Here is a 23,459-nt window from a genome sequence, read left to right as displayed (position 1 = left end):
CAAAGTTATGCCATTGAGGCTAATGAAACCTGGTGTATTAATAAGAACATTGGGGTTCTTCTGCAAGTGGCTAGCTGGGTTCTCCGAGGAACCCTCCCCAAAAATCAGAAAAAAGAAGCAGTGGAGTAGCCATTGGCCAACCTTCCTCCCATGGTGCTCTTTAGATGTTCTGGATTAAGATTCTCGAATTTCCAAGATGTCATCTTTGGAGGTGGAGACCATATCAAGTTGAGGAAGGCTGGTCATAAGGCTCTGGGATTTTGCCCTGTTGGCCTTTGTCTCCTGAGTATATCCTGGTTGTGTAAAGAAGAAGGTTGTGCTCTGAATCCCTTTTTGGTCTAAGGTGGACTTGCATGGACTGCCTCACACCTATGGATATGCTGATGAAATGATGTCAAAGGAAGAGCTGTAGGCCTGTAGCATCTCAGGGTCTTCTGAAGTTTCACATCTCCCAAGTTTTTCTGGGGAGAAAAGGAACATCTCCTGCTGGGCAGTGGGGCAATGGCCTGTGGGTCCTCTTCTCCCATCTTCATCAGGCATGGAAAAAACACTTTTACCTCCCCCAACCACCATTGGCCCTGAACAGCTTTTTCTCTGGTTCTTTCCCTTTCCCTCTTCTCCAAGGCTGAGCTTCCGTTGCTCCAGCAAGGGCACTTTGCGTGTGTGAATTGGCCCTCAGAGCCTGTGAGCTGAAAAGAAGGGAGGTGGACCCCTTGGGGTTCTCTTCCTCCCAAAGAAGCTAACAACAAACTTCGGGGGCATGACAATAATCCTGAATGCGTGGTGCCATTTTGTTTGTGTGATACAGGACAGTATTTCTCTAGTTGACATGCCTTCTGTTTTTTCCCAGGCATAATTCACATTTTGCTAACAGACACTTTCCTTCTCCAAGGTCACCTCTGTGGTCCTCTACCCCTCCCCAGCCTTTTTGGTCCTTCTAAGGTCCACCTTACTAAATCCTACATGCTTTTGTACCGTGACAATCCCAGCATGCAAAGAGATTTCATCACTCATCGCATCTACCTGAAAAGGTTGCGCTCCCTGATCAACTGCACAGACATCTGACAAGGGAGTTTTGCCAAGGTGTAGGGCATGGGGGGACAACAGGAAGGTGGCAGCCTTCCCCTTGGCCACTTCACACCATTGCTAACCCCTGAGTCCCATTTCACCTCTTAACTAGCACCACTTGCAAATTTATTTTAAAAACCAAAACAAAATGAAAACACAAATGAAAAATTGGGCGGTCCCTGCCTAAGCAAGCTTGAACGTGTCTGATGCTCCCAAGGCTTGTTCTCCAAAAACTTGGTCTCCAAGCCATTTGACATGTGGAAATATTCCTTCCCCCATCACAACATTCACTACTTTCCAAGGGTGCCAAAAGTGAAGGAATCCCGTATTTTCAGAATGGCAGAGAAGCAGTCTGTACCTGTGTTTATCAACCTGAGCATCTTTAGGATGCATGGGCATCAGTTCCCAGAATTCCCCATCCAGCATGTGTGGACTTCCACTCCCAGAATTCCACACATCTTAAAGTTGCTGAACTGAGAAACACTGGTCTACATAAGGGTTCCTTCTTCTGTATTCTCAAGGGACAATGGCCTTTACATCTCCTTTTTTGATCTGGTTGTGAGTGAAACTGAGGCTTTGGAGGGTGCCTTGTTCCCCAGCTGGTGCCCAGCTCTTCAGAGTCAGCAGCTGGGCATCATCACACAACACTGAAACTCCTCCTGGGCAGGCATCTTGCATGGTGCCCTCATTTTGATAAGTGCTTTCACTTCAAACGCACCTGTTGCTGTTCAAAAATCAAATCAATCTTTATTACAGTCCGGGTCCAGCAGAAATGCCTGTTTTTGTTTTTAATACTTGGTATGCTAGTCATTCTCTGGGTCAAAAACTCTAGTTTCCCCACCCACAACAGGACCTTGCTGGCCCTGGCTGGTTGTGAAAAATTCAATTGGTTGTGAAAAATTTCAGGAGGATTCTGATCTGGTTGGGACTTGGATGAGCAGCCACCAGAAGATGAGTCCAGAGTCATTCTGGAGTTGGGCGGTGCCAAAATAGAATGAAATCAATCAGTCAGTAAATGTCAGAGCTATAGGCTAGAACTGCAAGTCAAAAAATCATTCCAGAAGAAGGGGAGGGCAAGTTGCTTATACCAGTGTTTCTCAACCTTGGCAACTTTAAGGTGGGTGGACTTCAACTCCCAGAATTCCCCAACCAGCATGGCTGGCCAGGGAATCCTGAGAGTTCAAGTCCACCCATCTTGCCAAGGTTGAGAAACACTGGCTTATACTCTGCTGCCAAGAGAACATCCTGGATGAGTCCCTGAAGTCGCGGGGAGTCAAGCTTTACACGAGGAAGTCTTTAACCTCCTCTGGGTTCGCTCACCAGAGAAGGAGAGGCGGCCTCTACAAGGAGAAGAGCCTTTTCTGGGGTGGCCCCCATTGACAGGAAGCCCTCCCTAGAGCGACCCGCCTGGTGCCCTCATCACCTTCCTTTCAGCACCAGGCAAAGACCTTTCTCTTTTCCCAGGCTTTTTAGTTGCATTTTAATTCATATTGTTTTTGTTTGGGAATGACCACCCTGCAGCTGCCTAGTTTGGGTGGGGGGTGTCTTTATTTTTTTGCATTTTATTTGGTTTTACTGTACATGTTTTTATTTCAATCATTGTGGGGGGGGGGTCCCTTTTTAGCATGACTTATTTTCAACCACTGCCCAGAGAGCTTCGGCTACTGGGTGGTTTTAAAATTTAAATAAACCAAAAAATAAATGAAAATAAACCTTCCTAACCAAGGTTAGGGGCTGGGTTTTTTTCCTTCGTCTTCTTATTCCACTGATCCCTTTTCCTGTCTTGCTCTTCTTCCGAGGACCAGGGGTGGGGGGTGGGTCTTCCACCTGTCGCCTTGAGTCTGGGGGCACTTTGCAGCTTTGTGCCCAAGTTCATCTTTTCTTGGCCCACAGAGTTTTATTCCCCTAAATCATGCTGGGCTGAACAAAACCCAGTAAATATTGTCACCTTCTTTAATTCTGCCCCATCATTAAACCTCTTAAATGCTTGTTTTAAAAACTCTTTGGGGCTAAATGCATTCAAAGTTAGGGCCCCTCAACTGCTGAGGGATCAAACACCCTGTGCAGGCTTGGGCATCACAGCCGTTTTCAGATTATATTATCGATGTGGATGTAATATTTGGTTCGTGTTACCTTTTTAAACCCTGCCTGGTCTGGATCTTGCATAGATCCGTCTGTCTGCCACTCCCATGAAGCTTGGCAAATGAGTCCTGCTCCTTCTGAGAGCCCAAGATCTGGGATCTGTCGAGCTGGCCTTATTGCTGACCCCATCCTCCCACCAGGAGCTCTCGAGTTGCTTGCACTGAAGTTTGGCCTTGCTGGCATTCAGGAAGGTTCAGGCAGCCTTCCAGGGGGAGCCACAGTGCCCACCTCCATGCTCTGCTCGGGTGACAAATCTAGACTGTCCCTTTGCTTGATGGGGCTGGCTTCATTGTGGACACTTCAGCTATGTTGCAGGAAGGGCAGCCAAAAACCAGGAGGAGTCTGGCCACACCTTTTTCCAATGAACCAATCTTAGTAAAAGACAGAAGCTGCCATAGGCCTTTGTGAGCAACTGCAGTGACTATTGTTGTTGTTGTTATTATTATTACAAATGCTATTTTCAGGCTGTGGAAGTATGCCCGCTCCCTCACTTTGGCACCCAGAGGGATGGTGAGCCCAGCGCCTGCAGATGTGCTGGATCGCAGCCGCTCCGGCCCCTCAAAGACCTCTTTCTCCTTTCTCTTTCCCCCAGTGGCATCGGACTGGCTCGGGCCCATTTTGAAAAGCAGCCACCCTCCAACCTCAGGAAATCCAACTTTTTCCACTTCGTGCTTGCCATGTATGACCGTCACGGACAGCCCGTGGAGATCGAGAGGACGTCCTTCATTGACTTTGTGGAGAAGGACAGAGTAAGCTGAAAACTGATGCGTGGTTCTTTTGAATTCCCCCCAACACACACACACACACACAAGAAAGAGTCAAGGCAGGACATCTCAGAACCATTCCAGCTGCAGCTATTACCGTTTTCTTCCCAACAGCCGTCCTTTTCCCATTCAGAATCCAGCAGTGCTAGTCGGTGACTGGGGTAATGTTGAAAATATCCTCCCTGAGCTGCTTTTTAATTCATTTGTTTATTTTGTTATTGAACATTGGTAGGAAAATGAATAAACTCCAGGAGACACACACTGCAGAAAAGGAATAAGGGAGCCAAGTACCAGTAATAAGACGCAAGGAGGTCCACTCTAGAATCTAAAATAGCGTAAAAACAACTTTTCTCCAACACATCATTCATGACTTATGGTACTCTAGACTATATCTTTTGTCGGAACAGAAAGCAGAAATCCCGCTTAAGCCTTAACCTGAGGCAACCTGGTTAACACGGAATCTATCGCAAACTAAAACTATAAACCGCAATACGTTCAGCCAATGCTAGATTGAGTCTCCTCATTTTCCATACAGTTAAAAGAGGGACTCTGTGCAGAGACCCTGAGCTAATAAGGGTGACCCATGTGAGGCACTGAGGGTGTGGTTGGGGGTGCCGTCTAGACTTTTTGACACACACACACACACACAGATCCCCTTAGGCTCAGGAATGATGCAACCTGGCAGCTGGGGTGTCCAGGTAAGAGCAGGGGATGGAAAAGAGGAAGAAGAGGCTGGTTGCACACCCTGTTTGCACAGGCTGGTTGTGAGGGTGGCAGCTTTGCCCTCTCGTGCCCAGACTCCCTGGCTTGGAATAAGGATGATCAGGAGTTTTCCCAAGACTCTGAAGGCAACAGGCAGCCCCAGTTTACCCACCCCACTTCCGATTTATTGTAGCTCTAAAGAAAGGTATATTCTGCCTGCCCACCATTCCTGGTCGAGCATGCCTCGAGAAGCGCCTGGTTGAAGATTTCCAGCGTGCGTCTTTCATCTCTCCTTTCCTTCTGGCAGGAGCAGAACGGGGAGAAAACCAACAACGGCATCCACTACCGGCTGCAGCTGCTGTACAGCAACGGTAAGGGCCCCGCGAACACGGCCCGGCAGGATCAGGCTTCCCCGGGTTTGGGGCAAAGCCCGCTGCCTTCAGTGAAGGGCCCTGGGAAGGGGGAGGCTGCTGAGATACATCTGCCCATCCCGCTTTCATGTGGACCCTCCACCTGCAGTCGGATAGTGTGATAGTTTGGGGTACCAGCTTTTGAAGCAGGCAAGTTTGTTTGGCCAGCGGCTGAGGAAAGGACACCCCCCCCCCAAATTGTGTGGGTTCAGGACTGGCGGTCAACGCTTCCAGTCTGCTGCTTTAACCACACCCTGGACTACTTGCTAATTGGTTTGGAGGTAGACCGTGTCTAAAACATCCGTGTTGTAAGGGGCCGTTCCTCCCTTGAGCAACTGGAAGAAGGTGGCCAAGGGTGGGATCTTAAATTGTGGGAAGCATTTCTTAATCTAAGTTTAAGAGCCTTCCTCCAAGCAATCCGGAGTATGTTTCCAAAGCAGCGTGCATCTTCCCCTCCAGGCAAAATAGCTCTGCATCACTGCAAGCATCATCTTGGCTGTTTTTCACAGCTCAGTTGTCTTCCTAAAAAGGAACAATTGGGTGCAAAGTTATAGTATACTTTCAGTGCAGTGTTAAGCTTTTAGACCATTTTTTTGTAAACTTGGCTACTTTATGGTGTGCGGACCAGCATATGCTGACTAGGGGATTCTGGGAGTTGAAGTCCACACAGCTTGAAGTGGTCAAGTTTGAAAAACACTGTTGTAGACAGAGGCCAGGGAGACAGATGGTCAAACACCGTGGAGGCTCACTGAGAGGACTTATTAACCCAACCTACCTTGCAGGGTATTTGTGAGCATAAAAACAAGGGATGATTGTCTTGGGCTGCTTAGAGGAAACAGTTTTTTAAAAAAAAAATAATAAGAAGAACAAGGGTGGTTTCATTAGCAGCCACCCATCTTCTGAGATTTACAAAATTCAGATCCTTGATCCAGGGCAGGATTGGACCTGCTCCATTGCTGTACCAATAATGGGGGGGGGGTGCACTGGGGGGACAGAAGCTCACTCCTCTTTTCTGCCCTTGTTTTGCTTTGTTTATTTATTAATCAGAAGGTATTCCCCTCCAACCTGGATTCACAGCGGTTGTTTGATATTTAATTTGCAAGCCTGCAAATTAAATATCAAACCAATTTGAGGAAGGACCCCACCCCTCAAAGTCATTTAATGGGCCTTCCCTCCCTCTTCACACATTCCTAGGAATTCTGGAAACTGTTTTGGAACACCAGGAATTATGAGTCCAGAACGGTTGTTGAAGCTACATAAAGCCAGTGCAATGTTTTAGAGTAGAGGCAACATTCAGTGAATCGTTCCGTTTTGTTCAGCTTCCGAAAACCTAGATTTGTTGTTTCATTCTTGCATCATTTGGCAATTAAAAAAATCATTGCAACAATTGGAATATCTGCGCTAAAAGTCACATTTTTGCAAGCAGTTTCCCCCAGGACGATGTATTGTTGTGTGCACATTAAAATATGTATTTTTCTGTACTTTTTTAAAGTTACAAACTGCATCAGAAAAACTTAACTCGTAAGTAAATAGGAATTGCAAGCTGGGTTAGTTTTAGTTAAAGCAAAATTTCTCCTCCATCTATAACATCAGTATGCCACCAGTTTCGTCTGGAGGAAAGAATAGGTATCTGGAAGAAGCCATGATGATGTCACTTGTGGCATGAGGTCATTGTGCAAATGACATCATGAGGTATATGACATCACTCCACTCAGTCCCTGGTTCCCCCTGGAAGGAAGGAAATCTGCAGAGCAAACTGAACCATGGAATCATTTTTCCCCCACCACTTTTTCCCCCAAGTATCTCCAAATTCCCCTCTCTGCTTTTTCCCAGGTCTTCGAACTGAGCAAGATCTCTACGTACGACTCATTGACTCCATGTCCAAGCAGGTAACAACACCCTGTGCTTGGGATGCGATGGGGAAGCATCCCTACGTACTTGGCTGTGCTTAAAAGGGTCAAAGTTGATATTTGGGGGATTCAGAACGAACACACTGCAATGCACATTGCGATGTCCTCAAAAGGATGCTGGGAATTGTAGTTTGGTGCAGCTGCAACGAACCTTCTCTTTTCACAAGAGAAGGGTGATCTTCCTACCTTCCTGGCCACATTGATTAGCAATTCTGGAAATAGAATTCCCCGAAGGTCAGCGGATACTGGTCAGGGAAGGCTATAGAAAGTGAATTTTCACAGGCTGCTTTCATAGGTGAGTGGCCTCACCCATTTTCTGGACATGCCCAACCATAAATTAACCCAGAGGGCTGGGTTCAGACAACACATCTCCAAACAGCTATCTAAGGTTAACCTTAACCAGCTGGATGTGTTGTGGGAATGAAGCCATGAGGTCTTTAACAGAGCAGGTGAAGGGGATTGGGCAAATAAGCCCCTTCCCCAAACAGTGGAGGGATGGGGTTTGATGGAAGGGCCTGAAAGAGGGGTCCTAACACCACAAAAACCCATGAGCATCTTCAAGGGGCTTTGTTCTTGTCCTATGAAAAGGTCAAGACTCCCTTAAGGCAGGCTGGATGCCTGGTGACTACCAAACCATGGTCACGCAATTTTGGGGAGCTATGTGAGAATGGCTTGTTGCTGCCTTCTTCCAAGATTTGTTTTGTTTTAGATCTCCCCTCTGGTCCATAGCAGTGGATTTCCTTCGACCCAAGCCCCATACTGCTGTGCTGAACCATCCCAGTGCTTTGGAGACAGGCCCTCTGCCACCTTCTCCTTCAAGCCTGTCCGGGTCCCTCAACATTTTCCCCCTTCCCCATCCACCCACCCAAGCAACGGATCTTACCTTTTGCCCTGGAGCAGACATGGAAAGAGGCTCAAGTGGGAGAAAGAATCTCTTCTAAGGCTTAACTACAGTGAAAGGGAAGAATGTCAAACAGGGGAGCTAGCGAGACCCATGAGTGTCGGTGACTTAAATTAAGCAGGGGACGAGGTTAGGTCCAACCTAGAAGGTGCCAAACCAGTTGCAGGAGGAGAAGCACATTAGTTCATGGTGGTGAAAGATCAGGAGCCTGGCAGCACCCTTCCCTATGAACCAGTGTTATTAAAAGGCAGAAACTTTGGTGAGTTCACAAAATCTTAGGCCTTTTAATAAAATCTGCTAGTGGGAAAAGGTGCTACTGGGCTCCTTTTGATGAGAAGCCAAGGAACTCTTAGAATTTGTACGACACCAAATGAGCTCACTGTGTTTCTCTTCCACCAAGGGAGGAGCCCAAGGGAAGTAATTCTTGCAAATAACAGAAGATGCTTCATTAAGTTTCCGTCTTATTAATCAACACCATTAAGTGGAAAGGCAGGCTTCTGTCTGGGTGCTAATACCGCCTGGCCCAGATGAGATGGTTTGTGTTTAACACCTTCTTTACACCAAGAAGTGCCCAGGGTTGTTTAGAACCCTGGATTCTTCCCCAGAGGTCTTTCTTTGTGCTCGATGTTAAATCAAAAGAAGGAAGAGATACATGCTTTGCTAAAAAACATCCAGATGGATCTGCAGCGAGGTAATCCAGCTGTTTGCCGAGGCAGACATTCCCGTGCATCATTCAAATTAATTGGCACATGGTTTGGTTTTCAGTACATGCTCCTCTGCCCCTCCCTTGGAGGGGGAGGGGGGAAGGCAGGTAGGTGACAGCAGGTGTGCCATAACTTTATTGTGCAAATGACACAAATTAGGATGCAGCTGATGCAGAGGACGTTTTTCACATCATTGGCACAATGGCGTCCCGACACACATGGCGTCCTTGTGGTTTTACAGGATGTTTATGTGCCCTTGCTCAGTTTATCAGCTCTTACTGAAGCATTGCATGCATTGAGGCCTCCAATTTTTGACTACAGGTGGGGGACATCATCATCATCATCATCATCATTATTGCATGTACTGTATGCTTCTGAATCTTCAAGACCCTGGCTTCTTTAGAAAGCCATATTTAACAAAACTCAGTAAAACTTCCACATTCAAAAAACAATACCATGCGCAAGAAGGAAAAGCTGAAGCTTACGACACTTGTTAAGAAATGAGCATCCAAGTCAGATCCATCACACCTTTCTTGGACTAGCGGTGTTTCTCAACCTTGGCAACTTTAAGATGGGTGAACTTCAACTCCCAGAATTCCCCAGCCAGCATAGCATGGAGTTGCAGTCCACCCATCTTAAAGTGGCCAAGGTTGAGAAACACTGCACGGAGGATGACTAATTGGGGGCTGAGCCAAAATCCCAGGAGGCCTCCCTGATGGGCCTTTTACTAAAGGTCAGTGCAGGGAGACCCCAGGGAGTTCCCAGCCAGAAGCCCCTGAAGGAGGTGAGGTGCTACCAAGAGGACCAGGATCTATCTTGCTGCAGTCACCCAAGGTGCATTTCATTTCATTTCCTGGGCCAATCAACCCCAGAGTCTCTAAGCGGCATCCGTGTATCAGACGATGCAAACAGGAATCACCTTCCTGGCCCTGTCAGTGGCTCCCTTGCACTGAGCCCAAGGCCAAGGCCACTGGGGAAAGCTGAGTTTCTTCAAGGCTCCAGAAGGCCCCAGGGGTTGGGGCCACCCTCGCCTGGGATGGCAGGGTGGAAGGGGAGCCCCTTCCACCCCAAATGCCTGCTGTTGTGCCCCTCCCCTTGCACCTTGCAGCAGGGGAGGGGCCATCATCATCTCCTCTCTGATGGGGTGGGCAGAATCTTCCTGGAAAAGGGGGTTCCTTGGATACCCAGGCCCTGAGTACCCTTGACAGGTACCGACCAACACCTCGAATTGCACTCGCAAGCATAGCAACAGCCAGTGTGCCTCCTGCAGCCGCAGGGTCATGTGGCAGTACCAGGATCGGCCAGGGAGAACACAGGCCGCCGTATTCTGGACCTCTGAATTTTCCAGGCCATCTTCAAGGGCAGCCCCACAGAGACTGAAGTGCAGTTGTCCAGCTGCATTGAATCGGGTTCCTGAGCCAGCCTGTTTGCTGCATTCACTCAGTATGCCGAAGCTGACACTGACCTCAAGGGTGGCATTTGCAGAAGACACGCAGTGCCCCTCCCATCCCCTCCCCAAGCCATGGTTAAAGTTAACCAAGCTTTGGATGTTGTGCAAAGGAACTGCGCTTTGATTCCCCCTTAGATGCACTGAGTGAATGCAGCCGATAAACCAAGCCACGATTAAAGTTCTTGAATTGCATTGTGTTGAATCTAGGTCAGCATATTTTTCATTTTAGAACTAAGGGCCCAGAGCTGGGCTATATAGTAAGACTATGTTAGTTCGGACCAGTGTTTCTCAACCTGGGCAGCTTTTAAGCTGTGTGGACTTCAACTCCCAGAATTCCCCTGCCAGCACGTGCTGGCTGGGGAATTCTGGGAGTTGAGGTCCACACAGCTTAAAGTTACCCAGGTGGAGAAACACTGGTTTGGACTGATGGACCTTGTAGTCCTACCCCTCTGGAAGGCCTCAGATTGGGGTTTCTACCTTCGGCAAGGCAGCCCCAGAAAGCTGAACACAGGAAGTCAAGCAGGACGAGACGGGGTATTGCTGCTTTGGGGAAGGACCCCACACGGGTTGCAGCTCATGGTTTTGGTGGGCACCCTGGAGTGAGACATTGCAGGGAGGTAGCCATCACAGTTGGGAGAGGGTTGGCCAATCTCAGAAGCCAGTGGAGATGCTGCTGTTCAGGGCAGAAATGCCTCCCCATTTCTGATGACCAGTCGAGACCGGGTGAAGTGTGCCCAATAAGAGAGGAGGGAGGGACGCATCAGTGACTTAATCGTGCGCAGAATGGCAAGTCATGGTCTGCACATGCAGTCTGGGCACTGCCTCAAATTGTGTCTCCCCCTTGATTCCCTCCTGTTCCAGGCCATCATCTATGAAGGTCAGGATAAGAACCCCGAGATGTGCCGTGTGTTATTAACTCACGAGATCATGTGCAGGTAAGTCATGCTCGTGCGAGGCATCGGTTGGATTAGTGATAACCTCTGGCCAGCTTTTCCTGACGGCGTTTTGGATTGTGAAGTTGAGGCTGTTTTCCAAAGCACCGAAAGAAACCACCAGGATGATCTGGAGGTGGGAGTTGCCCTCCTAGAAGCAGGGGGATGTCCACAGGGTGGGGGGTCAAAAAAGTCAAGATGGCGGCCATGGCCATGTGATTGAACCCCCGTCTCTTATTTAATGTGCACGTAAAAAGGCAGCCCGAGAGAGAAAGATTGGGAAATGGGGGGATTCAAAGCAGCCACAGCCTGGTAGCCTCTAGATGCGTGGGATTACATAAAAGGTGTTTGGCTGCCCGCCGTTGGCTGGACGTTTGGCCTGTTCCAGCCAAACTTGTCTAATATTCTGAATGAATAGCAAGAACACCAAGAATGAATCCTTTTAGTCCAGTTTAGGTTGACAATAGTTCTACTGTTCTTGTTTGCATGGACCTGGTTCATATGTCCATGGTTAAGCCTAGTATATGTGGTTTAAACTGAGATTAATGAGGAACATTTTAACCAAAGTTTGTACCCATGATCTGTAGAAAGTTGATTCACCTTAGCCACAACCGCATGGCTTTTTTCACACAACGCAATTAACCTGGTCAAGTTTCTCTAGTCCTGGCTTTGGAAACATAGAATCACACTAACTGGGTCAAAAATAACCATTTTATGGACTACACCCACTTCCTCCAAGGCTTTCTAGAATCCTGTGAGAAATCAAATGCACCGGTCTAGAACGGGGGTATCTCGCTCTGCACCTGGAACGTGGGAAATGATCTTGGAGCTGTAGATGCTCATAACTGAATTTGAGCCAGTACCGTAGCGTGCCTGCAAACAAGGCAAATGCAATCCTTTAGGCCACGTCAGTAGAAATATAGTTTCCAAACACAAGAAGTAAGATTATTACTCTATATTCTGCATTGGTCACATGCCACTTTTGAGAATGTTGTCCAGTTCTGGGCAGCACAAATTTTAAGATTTAGACAGATTGGAGCACCTGCAAAGAACAGTAGGGAAAAGCGTCCAGGGACAAGAAACTACTTCATCTTGGGAAAAGATGACTGATGGAGCGTGATCCTTCTCTTCACAATTACACAGAAGAAGACCAGGACCTGGAAAAATGGATTAAGAGAAAGGAAGCCGGTTCTAATGAATGTTAGAAAAAACTTCCTGCTAATGAAACGGTTGGACAGTGGAGCCAGTGACCCACAGGGGTAGCGGAGGCCCTTTAACCCTTGGGGTCCAAGGAGAGTCTGGCAGCCAGATGTCTGGGATGCCTTAATGTGATCCCTGCACTGACCACAGGGTTGGACTTGATGGCCTCAAGGGGCCCTTCCAATGCTAAGCAATAACACCCCTCTCCTGTCATTCCACTAGTTAAACAGGCAGAAACAGGCTTGGCTTGAGTACTGGAGCCACCCAGCTGAGGAGGTGTTTTCAGGGGCTGCTGAGATGCAGAACGGCCCCAGCACGCCTTGTTTCCTCAGCCGTCCGTGATCTTCAGCTGTTTTTCTGGAGGACAAACAAGGCTGGTCTTTAGAGTGGCCCTGGCATTGACTGGGGTAGGGGTAGGGTGTTTGCACAGCGTGGCTGACCCAGGGAGGATGGTTTCACCCCCCAAAAAACCTGGGATGGTTTGGGGTTAAAATTAACAGGGAGGAAGGGAAGGGAAGGGAAGGGGGAAAGGAGGGAGGCAGGGAAGGAAGGAGAGAGATAGATAGATGAGAGAAGGGAGGGAGGGAATGAGGGAATAAGTCAGTTTGTGGGCACAGAGACAGGAGGAAGACGAGGCCATAGAATGGATGTGCTGCAGCTGCTGCAATTTTGGCGCTCTCCACTCTACTTTCAGCCCACAATGTGCCACAGGGCTATGGGAGGTGCAATACAGGCGAGAAAGGCTGCGATCAGACCACCGTGTTTTCCCCCTCCTTTAAACATAAAAAATGCAGGACATGCCCATTGCTGCCTTTGGGGAAAGGACTGTCAAAGTGCAGCACTCTGGCCTGGGAAATGCATGCTGGGGGCACACCTCCACCCTCTGTGGAAGGCCGACTTCCAGGCGGAGGAGGAGCCTTTCCCGACCGGGCGTCGGCACATGGGCTTTGTGCTTTGCGCCATGCGCTGCATGGTGCGGTGGTCTTCGTTTGGACTTAGCTTTGGGTGAACCTGGCCTGGGGGGATTGTAACTCAGCGTGGTGCCTGGGATGTACCTTCCTTTCTCTCCCACCCATCGAAGACTCTTGAACTCTGGACTGGGCGAACCTGGAAACAGGGACCAAATTCGGCTCACCAGGTTTTTTTTATCACTGACCTGGAAGGCCCTCCAGGAGAAGGACTCCCACACAGACTTTCAAAAGACGGCCCTTGAGATGCTTGCTGGCCTTTTCCTCCTGACTGGATGGTCTCTGATTAAACAGAAGCGAAGTCAGAGGAAGGGAGGGGGGCTACAAGTAGAAGGCGCTGCTGTCCAAGCCCCCCATAAAATTCCACGCAGGAGATCATTCCCCCTGGAAGTCTCTCACGGAAGTCCGTTAACTGGGTTTCCAGATTCAATGGGTTTCCTGCAAAAATAATGGTGGAGTTGATTTTCCTCCATTGATTTTGCTGCAGCTTCAACGCGGACCCTCTTTTCTTAGTGCTGCTTCAGGTGATGGTTCTCCCTTAATTCCTTCTTATAATTGTGGGTATAATTGAAGACAAACCACTCAGGAACCAGGTGGTCAAAACGAGAAGGGGAAGGAATAGATCAGTGTTTCTCGACCTTGGCTATGCTGGCTGGGGAATTCTGGGAGTTGAAGTCCACACCTCTTAAAGTCGCCAAGGTCGAGAAACACTGGAATTGATGCTTGAGCAGGGCACAAGCAAGGTTTCCCGGTTTTTCCAGCTTCTTTCTTCCTTCTTTTTAAGCGGCTCAGCAGGAAACCAGACTGTTCATTTTAGCTAGAGAAACATCCACAGCCTCCTTCCTTTGCACTTCAGCCATCCAGGACCCAGGATTTTAAATCCAAAGTGGGCCTTCCGGCTTGAGCCCTGTATGGCGATTGAGGGAACTCTGTATTTAGGGCTGCAGAATGTCAGGTTGAATTTCTTGATGCATTTTTGAAATTGACACCCCGCCTCAGTCTCCATGGTTTGGCGACACCTTGAACATCTCCGCTTTGCAATCAACCCCAGTGCAAAAAAACCGAGGGTCACTTGGCTGCCTGTAGTTATTTCTGTGGCCTTTCCTTGCATCGGAGGCTGCTTGGTCTCAGACGTCGCCTTTGGGAGTCCGGTTGATAACATCAAAATGTTGTCCTTGACTGCTTGGGGTCTTTGCAGCTTTTTAAAAAATCACCCAAAGTATCACACACTTTTCAACACTAAACTGAACATCAGTCTAAAGAGGTTGTGTGGATCATATCCAGGAAGGATGGTTTAGACATATAGGAGAGAGTGGTGCCCACTTTCTCAGCCGTATCCTTCTCCACGTGCAGGCACACACCCACAAGTGGGCAGATCGTGCCATGTTAGGTTGCTGTGAGGGTTGCAAGCAGACACGTCCTGGAAGACACTCATGTGCTAGGGAAATGTTAAGGTTGTAGGAAAAATGCCATGTACGTCCTATGGGACTCTGCTCCGTCCGGCAGAAGCTGGTGCTTCTTGCTCGAGGCGTTGTGGGAGGGGGGGCTGTGTTAGTTCAGTGGCAAAAAAAATAAATAAATCAGGAGTTGTTTCTGGTAGCACCTTTTCCGGCAAGGAAATTTTATTGAAAAGCAGAAGCTTTCACGCTGAGCTTTCCTGATAAAGCTTTTCTTTCCTGATAAAGCCTTTTAATAAAGTTAGGGCTACCAGACTCCTCCTGGTTTTTTTTGCTAAACAGTTGTAAAGAAACCTTATTAACAAGGCTGTTCAAATGTGTATAAATGCACTGCATAGTTTTTTGTTTGTTTTTGGCCAGTGTGCCTTAATTGTGTGGGCGTGCAGAGGTGAGGGACTGATGTTTGCAAAAGAAGGTAAGGGGGGGGGGGCTTGAATGCTGCTACTTATCCAGCTGGTGTTCCCACAGATACTTCTTTCTCCCACTTGATCCTCACTTCTAGGGTCCAGATCCATGCTCCCTGATGCACTTTTTGACTCAAAAAGTACAGGTGGTCCTCACTTAACAACCACAATTGGGACCAGAATTTTGGTTGCTGAGCAAAGCGGTCATTAAGTGAATCTGACCCAATTTTATGACCTTTTTGCGGCAGTTGTTAAACAAATCACTGCAGGGGTTAAGCAACCCACATGGACATTAAGCATGTCACACAGTTCCCCATTGATTTTGTGTGCCAGAAACCGGCCGGGAAGTTGAAAGTGGCAATCATGTTGCCACAGGATGCTGTGATGGTCATAAATGTGAACCAGTTGCCAAGCTCCCAAATTGTAATCACGTGACTGCAGGGATGCTGTGACAGTTGTAAGTGTGAGGACCAGTCATAAGTCGGTTTTTTTCAGCACCATCATATGCCCGAACCATCACTAAACAAATGGCTGTTAAGTGAGGACTACCTGTGGGCATCAAGAGATGCCACTGCATTGTAGGGCAAAGGCTTAGGGCAGCCCGCAGAGGCACAACGTGACCCAGGCTAGGGAGGTGCTGGCCTCTGTTTCTAAATTCGCCCCCAGAACCAGCTAGGAGCCACCTATGGGGGCTGCCTTCCCCTCACCAAGTGCCAGGATGTCATTGGTCAACTGGAGGAGCTGCGGAACGTTGCTCGGCTCTGCCAAATCCCCTGGTGTCCCATTAACGCCTGCTTTGTTTACGGCATTCGCGCTTGGTGTTTTGCAAATTAGCACGGCTGCCTCATTGCCAACTTTCGTGGCTAATTGATCTTCAGGAACCTTGCTAATGATCCCAGGGGCTAAGGGAATAGGTGGGGTGGCTCAGGAGTAGCAACTCAGGAGGGCAAAATATTGTGGCTTAGACGGACGCCTCTGGCTTTGTTTATGGAGCTGCGGATGGAACTGCCGTTCCCCCAATGGGAGTGGGGTGAATTTAGAGCTCTCAGTTGTTTATCAGATCAGCTATTAATTATATTTAATGTGAGTGAAGGTACTTGCTATAATTATTGAGAAAACAATAATTGGATAGGGATCTTGAATCTTATGGCGTACAAGGGAAAGGCAGCCTAATGCTGAGACGCTTCACAAGATCAGGTCAGTTTCTCAGCATCTCTGCATTTGGGATGGTGAATCAAGAAATCCATGTTGACCTGGCTGCATTATTTATTTTCATCTCTGGATCCACCCAGTTTCTTGCGAAAGAGCGTGTCGTGGACCCAGCGTGGAACCCAAGTACTGTTTCCATATGTCCAAACTTGGCAATTGATGCTTTGGAGCGTGAGTCCGCCTGCATCTCTTTAAAGCAGCTGCCTCTTTTCCCTGGACGGAACAGCTGCCCTCTATGAAAAGACATGGTTGCTTTAAAGAGTTGCAGGTGGGCCACGTTCCAATCCCCACATGCAGCAAAGCCCCTTTTTGGAACAGAATCCAAACCATTACAGAGTTTTCATAGCCAAATTATTGTGAAACCTAATGCTCTTCTTTTCAGCCAGTTTCTCATGCTTCCGTGTGGGGTTGATGTGCAGGAGATCTAGTGGGGGGATTTCTGTCTTGAATCCCCCCAAATGGATAAGAAATCCGTGGTTTGCAAGTTTGAGATGAAAACCGAGTTTCAGAGCTTACTCTGGAAAGAGGAACTAAACTGGGAATCTCTTGGTCCTCTGATTTCTCTGCTGCCTCTGTGCAGGAGTGAAGACGGGAAAACTCTATGGATGTGGGGAAAATATTTATTTATTTATTTGAATCCCACCTTTATTGTTTTTATAAGTAATAACTCAAGGCGGCAAACATACCTCATACTCCTTCCTCCTCCTCTTTTCCCCACAACAGCAGCCCTGCGAGGTGGGTTGGGCTGAGAGCGAGGGACTGTAATAGTATAGTACAGTACCTTTTGACCCCTTCTGGTAGTCCCAAATTGTTAAGAGAGGTGGGGGAAGAATTTGGATTGATATGAGAAGGAAGGGAGGGAGGGAAACTTTAAAAGTGGGGGACATATCCAAGTCGAAGTAGAAGCAAGACCCTGGGTTCTGTTTAATTAAACTGGACATTGGGACCTCCAGCCCATTATGGTTCTATCCACACAAAACATTTAACAAAACTGGTTCATACAACAACCAATTCTTGATTAGCCTTAACCTTGCTTAGCCTATCTGCAGCACAGCAGCTCCGTCCCAACAACACCCCAAGGTGGCCAGTCTTTTTGTGGGTGGTGTACCATCCAGGCCCAGCCTCTCTGATTGGTTTACGGTTCAATGTATTGCATGAATGCAGCAGATTCGGTAACCAAGCCAAGCATATTGTGAGAACACAGCAGCAGGTCACTTTTTCTTCTCCCACTGAGCTCTGGGACTGGTTCCCTTGTGAGATGTGCCTTTCCATCTGGAGCGGGCAGGTCCTGCTACACCCCTGGGTAGGAATCCAAGTTTAAGCATCCCCACCAGATGGCTGCTGGTTTCTGCTTGGGTCCCTCCAGTGCAGGGGAGCCCACTACCTCTCTGAGTCAGTGATTCCAGGGCTCCCTACTCTTACCCTTGAGGAATTTTTTAACACCCATTTGGAAAAAGTCTTCTGAAACTTAAGTCCATGATGCCATGCCCTGCACTCTGGATGAGAGGGAAACCTTTGGCTCTTGACCTCCTTGCTGTGTTGGAAGAGGGCTCCTCTTCCCAAGGCCAGCTCCCTCAATCCCTCCTCGTCCTTCCCTACTTTGGACCCACTCCAATTTGTCAGATCCCTCCTTAAAGGGTCTTGACCAGAAATGGACATCATCCTTGAGGAGGAAATCAAACCAATGCAGAACAGAATGCAAGAATTCCTTCTTCAAAAACAAAAAAACAAAAAGAATTAGATTCTGACCTAACAAGGCAGTGTTTCTCAACCTTGGCAACTTTAGGATGTGAGGACTTCAACTCCCAGAATTCCCCAGCCAGCCATGCTGGCTGAGGAATTCTGGGAGTTGACGTCCACATGTCTTAGAGTTGCTAAGGCTGAGAAACACCGTAATAAGGTGTCTAACACCTTGCTCACCGTGTCTTTCATTCAAAGAGTTTTGGGGAGGGTGGGTGCTTTCTTCTGGTTTCCAAGGAAAGTCATTGCAATCTTGGGTTTCTGCTCCTGCCTGACTGCCCCCCCTTTCTCTCCCCCAACAGCCGCTGCTGTGACAAGAAGAGCTGTGGGAACCGCAACGAGACACCCTCCGATCCCGTCATCATCGACAGGTGAGCACCAACGGGACAGTTCTGAATTTTCACATTGGAATTGCTCCGTGGTAGGCAGAACTTGGGAACTGAACGCAGATGTGGTCTCATAGTTAAGTCTGAGAGGGTGAGGAGGGAGTCGGGGCCCGGCCCTTACCCCTCAATCCCTGCGCTGGGGAAGGCTGAGCACCAGCCTTGTAGGCCCAGCTCGTAAGTCACTTCTCAACCTCTCCGGTCAAAGGGTCTTGGTGGATGGTGCTGAAGACCATTTTTTCTTCAAGGTTTGGAAAGACCCCGCCTAGCTCTCTTTAGGGGATCTTCGGACATGGACACACAATTTCTGGAAGTTCTCAACTTCCTGCTGGATGCTGAGATTTTACCTGGTGCTCCCTGTTTCCATATGTATTTCAAAGATTGGAAACCTGGTACGGATGTGTTCCTTGAGAGGTGCAAGCTGGCTTTTTCGCAAAGGGTGTTGCCTTCTACAGCAGATTCTGACTTCTATGCTGGCTCAGTCTGTTCAAGAAGACATTGGATGCATAGAAACTGGCTTGCTATGGATTCCCCCTAGGCAGAGAAGCAGAGGTACTTATGCCCGTCCTACACTCTGGCTGCCTTCACACAATAGACTTAATGGGGTTGCTCAACCCATTTTTCTGACTTCACATCATGTGCTAAACCTGCAAAGGGACCTAACCATGGCTAAAATTAACCAAGTTTAGCATGTTGTGCGAATGCAGCTGCTAAGAATCTAACTGACTTTGGTAAGTGTATTGTGTGAACACAGCATCAAGGCCAGCCTTCCCCAGTTTACCACCTTCCAGATCTTGAGACAATAAGCTGGGAATTTGGGGACTGCAGCGCCAACATGGTGTGTGTCGGTGTGCCAACAGGGGGTGCCAATGGGGGGGTGTCTTGTTGAGGGGCTGCTGTAGAACCTGGTGTATCTCCCTTCTTGCTCTTCCATCCCTCAATCCATGTTTCCGTCTTGCACAATTTGCTTCTTGCATTCCAACAGCAAACTCATTCTCCTCATAGAGGCCTACACCCTCCCGCGGTGCAGAAGATAAAACTCATTGGACCCCAAGGTTTTAGGGGCACAACTAACTGAAAAATTAAAAGAAGCCCCCCCCCCAAAAAAACTGCTCAGTAAGGCTTCAACACACTCAGTGTGGCTGTGCAACCTTCACATTCCATTCAGGAGAGGCCCTTTGACCAGACGTGGCTGCTTTAATAAGTCACAGACAAAAGATCTTGGTGCGCCTGCAGGTTCTTAGCACTGTACGGCCACATTGCTCAGTGGCCATTGACAGTCGGAAAGTGGAAACTGAAAGGGTGTACTGATAAGGTGTTGTGATAGGGGGCTGGCTGGAACCCTGGACAGAACACTCCACAAAGCCAAGTTGTGTTGATCGTCCTGTTTATAGCACAGAAAAGAGAAGTTAGAGGTTTGAGCAGCACCGGACAATTCAAAGACCGGACACTTCCTCTCCCGGGCGCTTGGTCCTTCCAGAGATCAGAAGGATGTCTGTTCTTTATAAAGAGAAGTAGAGGATGTCCCATTCTGGGGAATGCTGATGCTTCCCGTGGGGGAGAGAGAGCTCTCTTCTAGGTCTTGGGGATGAGCAGAGAGAAAACACACATTTCTTTTCCTGCCTTGCTTTTTCTCTCGCACAATCAAAGAAGCTCCAAGCTTCGGTTTTGTTGGGTCAGACCACACCCTGAAGTCCAGCCAGAGGTATCGTCTACCACGATGACTCTTTCTCCACCCTCCAAAATGGACCATCCAAGGTCCACACCTGATCCAGAATGAATCTGGATCGTTCCTTTGGAATCTCCAAAGCCTGTCCCCAGGAGGTGGTCTCACCACTGTTTCCTTGGGTGTGATCTTTAGTTCTACACTTAATTTTATTGAAAATACTTCTGGGCCTACTTTAAGAGCAAACGGCTTCTCAAGAAAGGGTGCCTCTGAACCAGGGTTCAAACAAACCCACTACAAAAGTAAAATCAAGACCTGTTCCAGCCAGGGACCCAGGCGGAGTAGGAGATTCTGTTCACAGGAACCTTTGGGTAACCAGCGGAGTGGGGCTACCACAGAACAGCTCCAGCTTCTTGTTTCAACCAACATAGCAGCCCCACCAGCAGTGCAAACTGAAGCTCTCTTTGCAGCCCCATTTCATATCGGCTCGGCTAGCCAAGACGTTTCCCTTCTTCACAGCAGAGCGGGTAGCAATGTCAGCATGGTATGGGGCCGAAACCTCAGGTACAAGATGCAGCTGGCCAGATTTCATTTAAATACGAGGAAAAGCTTTGGATGGTAAGATCGGTTCAGTGGTGGAACAGTCTCCCTACGGAGATGGGGTGCTTGCCCTTCCTGGAGGTTTTAAGACCCGGCTGGACAGCCACTTCTCACAGTAGATGGTTTGACTGGTCTTCCCGCGTGCTGTGGAGGGCAGAACTTGTTGTGAGCTGGGAGAAGGGGACAAGGGAGGTGCCTCTGGGTTGCCAGGCCGAGATAGCTCAGCGTGAGGGACTGTGGGAAGCTGGTGGGGGAAGATTTCGGGGAGGGAGCGGGGAGGAAAGGCAGCTCAGCCCAGTGCAGATGCGGAGGCTGCGGAAAGAAAATATTCTACCTTCCTTGGCTTGCTCTGAGTCTGCCGGGGGTTTGAGTTGCGTGCTTTTCCAGATTGGAGCTCAACCCCGGGCTAGCATTCAAGATGCCTTTCTGAAATCTGTGTGCTTTTTGCTTCTTGCTCCGCGGGGCTTGGCACCTAGCAAGGGCCTATTCCAGACCCATTGCAAGCTGACTTTCTGGGCTGTTACAAGATGCCTGCAAAGTTGGCTTATTTATGGTTTGCATGGAGAAGGTCCTCTCGGCCCTTCAACAGGAAACCTGCTCCCTTCACTCAGGGATCAGGAGTCTTCTATTGTCCGCCTTCTGTGCCTGTGTGCTTGGGGGGGGGGTGTGTGCGTGCATGCGTGTACAAGTCACTTTCCTCCTCTTGCAGACAATAGGCCAATGGGAGGACAGTGGCCCTCCTGTTCAGTGTATCCTGGTGGCAGTTGGGGGCCTTGATAACACTCTGACATTTCCCCAGCTTTTGTCCGCTCTGATAACATCGGGCGCGGCAAGAGGGGGCTTGTGCCTGGGAAGGCCTGCCTGTCACTCAGCCCGCCGCAGAGGCCGCCGGCCGCCGATGGAGAAGAATAAGGATTGACAAGCCAGTGGGGAGATTAGAAGGAGAAGAATCAAAGCCATTACAGGCTGTCTCGCCAGCAGCCTTTGTGCCTGCTGATCTTTCAGCTTTTCCTTCCGCCGGCTCTGGCGCTTGCTCTCGAGCGCACGCAGGACAAACACCCAGCCACCTTTGGATTAAATTCCAGCACGTTTGCTGGAGTCAGCTCTGAGGATGCTGGACCTGGCCTGGAACAGACCCCGGGGCCGTCCAAGTGAATGCCGCAGGGCAGGCCTACATCCTACGTGCTCTTTTGCAAATCCCTCGGCACGGCCCAGATTCCCAGCAAGCCAGGGATATCTAATGCGGAGGCTTTAAAGGCGCAACAGAAGGAAGGGGTGCTCTGGCTTTGGGCCTCCGTTCTGCTGTGCATGCACACGTGTGCGGGCACACAGGCACGCATACACCTACCCCTTGAGATGCAGTGCTTCTCCAGGAATGGAAAACCTCCAAGATTAAGAATAAATTCCCCCCCATTATGATCGGTTGCAGGTTTGAGAAAGGGTAGATGAATGCTAAGAATGCGTGCAAAGATTAGTGACAAAGGTCTAATGGACCCATCCACCTTTGTGAGCCTTCCAAGGGGGCTGGCTATTGATGGAGGCTGGAGCCAGTGAGCCCACTCCCCTCCACGCTGTGGCGGATCCAGGTCTCTTTTTTCCAAGAATACCAAGCCCTGAGCCACTGACTTGAAGTCCACCCATTGTAGTGATTGCCTATCCTGACATACTCAGGCTCACAAGCAGGTTCTTAATGATATCTGATTTATTAAAAGAATAATAAATTCAAATACAGGAAAGCTGGGAATGAGCAAAAGCGCGCCAAATACAAACTAAAATCCCTCGGCTCAACACGTAACCCCTCCCCTCGCCCGTCCATAGCAACCACCCCCTCCCAGGTGCTGGTAACCGTTACCCACTGATCCTGGGAAAGGAACCTTGAACACATGAGATAACCCAAACACATTCCAAACTAGCGGCCAAGAGATTACACCTCTGCAGAGTAAAATCCTCCTCCCATCCAAGATCAAACACGCATCAGGGAAATGACATGCGAAACGTTACGATGCACCAGAAACATTGAAACGGTGAACATGACACCCATCTTAAAGTTGCTGAGGTTGAAAAACACCGGTCTAAGCCAGAGTCCATTGGAGTCGGGCAGCTTATAAATTCCAATAATTAAATAAATGTGGGGTGGGGTGGGGTTAAAACTACCCCCGGCCTGCCCCAGTGCAGCCTGGTATTCACACAACGTGTTTCACCATTGAGCTCGCTGGGTAAGGTGTGCCAACCCAGCTGTGGAGAAGGGTGGCAGATCCAAGTGGGGCTGAGCGTGTTCCTACGTTCCCCACCTCCCTTGACCTCGGGACCCTAGTGTGGGCTGGAGACTCAGTGGGCTTATTTCAACCCCTAGTGCTGGGGTTCTTCTGTGGGGTGGGGGGAAGCCCATCAGGTGAACGTCAAGCTCTTCGTAGCAGGACGTGTTCAAGGAAGGGGGCATCCTACCGACTTCAGTGTGGTCTTTGAATGCAGAATGAGGAACAGAGGAACTTGGAAACCCTCCTTTATTAGCGAGTTCATTAAGGCAGAGTCTCCTGGAATATTTGCAACTCTTTTTCCTCTTTTTCTTTTCCCCCAGCCTGGCCTGAGTCCCCTTTTATGAGATAAGCTGCTAACGAACTTCCCTCCCTCTCTTCCTTGCTCATGTGTAAGATTCCTTCTGTCCCTTTCACCACCTCCCCACCATCTCTACCCCCTATCGAGCATCAGCCTGTTGCCCAATGCCTGTTCCTCAAAGGCGCTGCAGGACCAAACCAGGGACTTAGTATAGGTAGTCCTCACTTAATGACCACAATAGGGATCAGAATTTTGTTGTGGTCATTAAGCGAATCCAATCCAATTTTACCACC

At 48.9% G+C, this 23,459-nt stretch overlaps 1 protein-coding gene across 1 annotated transcript in view; it reads left to right on the top strand.

Moving 5' to 3' along the window:
- LOC134501944 (transcription factor COE1-like) overlaps positions 1-23,459 on the top strand; it is an 86,857-nt gene that overhangs the window by 25,120 nt on the left and 38,278 nt on the right. Inside the window, exons 3-7 of the mRNA XM_063309968.1 lie at positions 3,803-3,959; positions 4,984-5,047; positions 6,920-6,975; positions 10,913-10,986; positions 18,264-18,332. Coding sequence (XP_063166038.1) covers positions 3,803-3,959; positions 4,984-5,047; positions 6,920-6,975; positions 10,913-10,986; positions 18,264-18,332 — 420 coding nt within the window. The remainder of the gene's footprint in view (positions 1-3,802; positions 3,960-4,983; positions 5,048-6,919; positions 6,976-10,912; positions 10,987-18,263; positions 18,333-23,459) is intronic.

Source organism: Candoia aspera, chromosome 8 (assembly GCF_035149785.1).
Source record: "Candoia aspera isolate rCanAsp1 chromosome 8, rCanAsp1.hap2, whole genome shotgun sequence".
Classification (NCBI taxonomy): Eukaryota; Metazoa; Chordata; class Lepidosauria; order Squamata; family Boidae; genus Candoia; species Candoia aspera.
The sequence above is the reverse complement of the archived record's forward strand: the minus strand, read 5'-3'. Positions and strand labels throughout refer to the sequence as shown.